The 3,534-nt window shown below is 39.5% G+C and overlaps 1 protein-coding gene across 1 annotated transcript; it reads left to right on the top strand.

Moving 5' to 3' along the window:
• The first annotated feature begins 1,503 nt into the window (after nucleotides 1-1,503).
• LOC139665218 (zinc finger protein 180-like) lies at nucleotides 1,504-2,328 on the top strand. The gene has a single exon (XM_071544209.1). It carries the CDS (start codon nucleotides 1,546-1,548, stop codon nucleotides 2,326-2,328), a length of 783 nt encoding a protein of 260 aa, XP_071400310.1. The 5' UTR covers nucleotides 1,504-1,545.
• Nucleotides 2,329-3,534: the final 1,206 nt, after the last annotated feature.

The raw sequence follows: 3,534 nt of genomic DNA, 5'->3' as shown, positions 1-3,534 counted from the left end.
CTACAGAACCATCGATACACATTAATAGTTTGAAGTGAGACGGCATCTGAGTGATTCTAACCGATCACCTGCAGTGAGCTAGCTTTCTGACGCAGCAAAAGTCAGATAGAAGAGAATCAGCCATAGTCAGCTATTCCTTCATCACACTAATGGAACTATAATATTTCCTCAATAGGTTTAAGTTTTCATATAGCTGCTTGGATCCTGCAATCACTGTTAGCAGCTGTATTATTATTGCTGTTTCTGTGGGCGTTCCCTGTCTTACCGACTGTCTCTGTTTGATGATGTCAGGCCTGATTGGTGGGAAGAGAAGCATCTGGCGGAGGAGGAGAGGAACGTTGCCGACCATTTTGTCTCGGTTCAGGACAACTGTATTGCATTTGGTGTTCGCCACTAAGGAGGCAAGATGAATTCTTCAGAAGAGGTGAGAAAAAATATCACTGTTGTAACGTTGATGTTAATCTGTTGATAACTTTAGCCTGTTAGCTTCTCTTTTTATATCTTTATGTGATATTTGACAATAAATATGATTGATCATGATTTTGTCTTTTCCATGAAAGTAAAGCTTTATTTATATAGCGAGTTTTTAAAACAGTTTACAAAGCACTTCACAACAGGATGATAAAAGAAAGTAAATACATGAGAACAACTTGAAGAAAGGACAGGAAAGGAAATAAAATAATGCAATATATATACACACATATAAAAAACGAAGCCCCTTATGATAAAAAGGCAAACAGTATCATACACACATAAAATCGGACATGCACGCAAATCCTACCCAAAGAAGAGACCCATACAGCCACTTTTCACAGGAAGGCCAGCCTATAAAAATGGGTCATTCTGTGTCAAATCAACCAAATTTCAGGAATTTTGCCAGCTCAAACTTTTGATTTTGATCATTTTTGTCCTCACAAATATTAAAGCTCACTGATCATTATTATCAGAGTTTCCCCCAATTTTGTAGAGTGAGGGTCAACACAATATTTTTCGGCTATCATTTAGAGCAAGTTTAGGAGTCTAAAAGCGACACTGTAAAAGGTAGCAGCTCCACTATTGTTCTTTTACATAGACTTGTAGGTAGACTACAAGATTCTGGCATTTTCAACACTTTATTTTGTGATGTGTGCCTATGGCAGTAGCTGGAAAAAATAAAAAGAGATTAAATGTTGATCACTCCAAATCTAATAAAGATACCCCAATATCCTTTTACTTTCTGGTTTAGAATAATAAAAAATATCTTGGTGTCTATGCATTTGCAAGGCCCTGAGATAATGGCCTGTGAATATGCCCTCTTTTTTTTTAATGAAGGAAAAAGATACATTTCCAAACTATATATTTTTTTTTTTTATCTTAGCTATATGAGTCTCAAAGTAGTAATTAAGTGTTAAACCTATTTGCTATCTCCACTACTCCCCCTACCTTTATAGTGTGTTTGTCTCTCTGATCTCTTTCTTTATATCTTTCTCTATGAAACAGAGAGACACCAATGGATGCAAACGTCACTGCTGTCAGCAGTGTGACAAAGCATTTACAAGACTTGACATGTTAAAGGAGCATCAGATGGGTCATACAGGAGAGAAACCTTACTCCTGTCAGCAGTGTGACAAAGCATTCACAAGACGTCAAAACTTAAAGAACCATCAAAGAGTTCACTCAGGGGAGAAACCTTACTCCTGTCAGCAGTGTGACAAAGCATTCACAAGACGTCAATACTTGGAGAACCATCAGAGAGTTCACTCAGGGGAGAAACCTTACTCCTGTCAGCAGTGTGGGGAATCTTTCAGAGAGCCAGGTAACCTAAGAGCACACCAGCGTACCCACACTGGAGAGAAACCCTACCGGTGTGACCAATGTGGAAAGAGTTTCAGTCAGTCACAAAATTACAGGAGGCACCAGCGCATTCACACTGGAGAGAAACCCTACTGGTGTGACCAATGTGGAAAGAGTTTCATTGATTCAAGCAGATATAAGGCACACATGCTTATCCACACTGGAGAGAAACCATACCACTGCGACCAATGTGGGATGAGTTTCAGTGATTCAGGAAATTGCAAGCGACACCAACGTATCCACACTGGAGAGAAACCATACCACTGCGACCAATGTGGGATGAGTTTCAGGGAATTAAGTACATGCAGACGACACCAGCGTATCCACTCTGGAGAGAAACCATACCACTGCGACCAGTGTGGCAAGAGTTTTAGCCAGTCAAGTATATATAGGCAGCACCAGCGCACCCACACTGGAGAGAAACCATACTGGTGTGACCAGTGTAAGAAACATTTCTCTCGGTCATCTCACTTGAACAACCACCGGTGCATCTAAACTGCTGAAGAGCGCCTCTACTGTCTGCAGGAGGAACAAGCTTCTCTCTGTCCAACCAACCCAGGAAGCTCAAGTGTTCAGGTCACAACGCCAAACCAGGGGCCTCATTTATAAAACTGTTCGTAGATTCCACACGCAAAAGTTTACATTCACACAAAAAAAGAATAATACCTACAGACAAAAATAATCTGATTTTCATCACCTTCATCACCGCATGCTGAGCTGAGATTCTTCACAGCCTGCGTGCCTGTGGTGCATGTATGGTCATTGTCTGCTGGGCATCATTCCTGCACTCCACATAATTACTATGTTACATGACACTCCATATCACATCTCATTCATTTATTGGGCTCCCTATAATAAGCAACTCAGTGCTCTGCAAATTTATGCAATCATTTATAGTGATTTAAGTGATTATTCAGTTTGTTAAGTGTTTTCAGATTATTGAGTCATATTGTTGCTCGTTTATTCCCATCTCTTAGCTGGTTCATATCTTCCAATTATGCAATTGTGTATGTTGATATCATTATCATATGCTCATCTATTCATGTTATTCATTCACATTTCAATCGTATATCTACCTCATATATGTTTAGTTGCTTCACTGATTATTGAGTGTCTTGGTTAAAAATAAATCTATTCTTTCACACAAAGTCCTCTCCTGTGTTCATTGTGTGGGTTTAAATTCAAGCAAGCTTGGAATTAATTCCTTCAGATGAGACCTGTTGATATTGTCTGTTATCTGGTGCCCATTCTTAAAATTCTCATTGAAGCTAACTCTAAATTGTTTGATATCATTAATACTTGGCACACTACAACACCCCTACTAAATGCATTCAAAGCTAGCTACTATTTTACCAGGCACAAATCAATATTGATGTCATCTACTGAAAACTGGTATTTTATGTCTACTTAGCTAAGCATAACATCTTAGGGTACGTTACTTCAGGGGTTCTCTTTTGCTTTGGTCCTCTTTTCCAAACACAGAGGGAAGGTACTGCTGTTGTCTTCAACATCCTTTTCTCCTTCCCCTCCAAGCAATTCTGCTTGCATGTCCTTCTCAAAGTCCTCCAGCATAATATTCAAGGAACATACCCAAAGACCTTTTCTGACCAGATGGAAGTAATGTGAAGAAAGGATTAAGGGGGTGAGTGGGGTCCTGAGTTATGGTTAGTGCTCTGCGTATTATGGCTTTGTTATTGAGAT

Source organism: Centroberyx affinis, unplaced genomic scaffold, assembly GCF_046629955.1.
Source record: "Centroberyx affinis isolate AG114_WGS23_722 - 3 ecotype Tasmania unplaced genomic scaffold, CSIRO-AGI_Caff_v1 ptg004488l_1, whole genome shotgun sequence".
Taxonomy (NCBI): Eukaryota; Metazoa; Chordata; class Actinopteri; order Beryciformes; family Berycidae; genus Centroberyx; species Centroberyx affinis.
Note: the sequence above shows the minus strand (reverse complement) of the source record. Positions and strands in the feature narration are given on the sequence as shown.

Bases quoted from the DNA above. Each gene is read 5' to 3' on its own strand.
- LOC139665218 (XM_071544209.1), top strand. From the start codon at position 1,546: ATGTTAAAGGAGCATCAGATGGGTCATACAGGAGAGAAACCTTACTCC.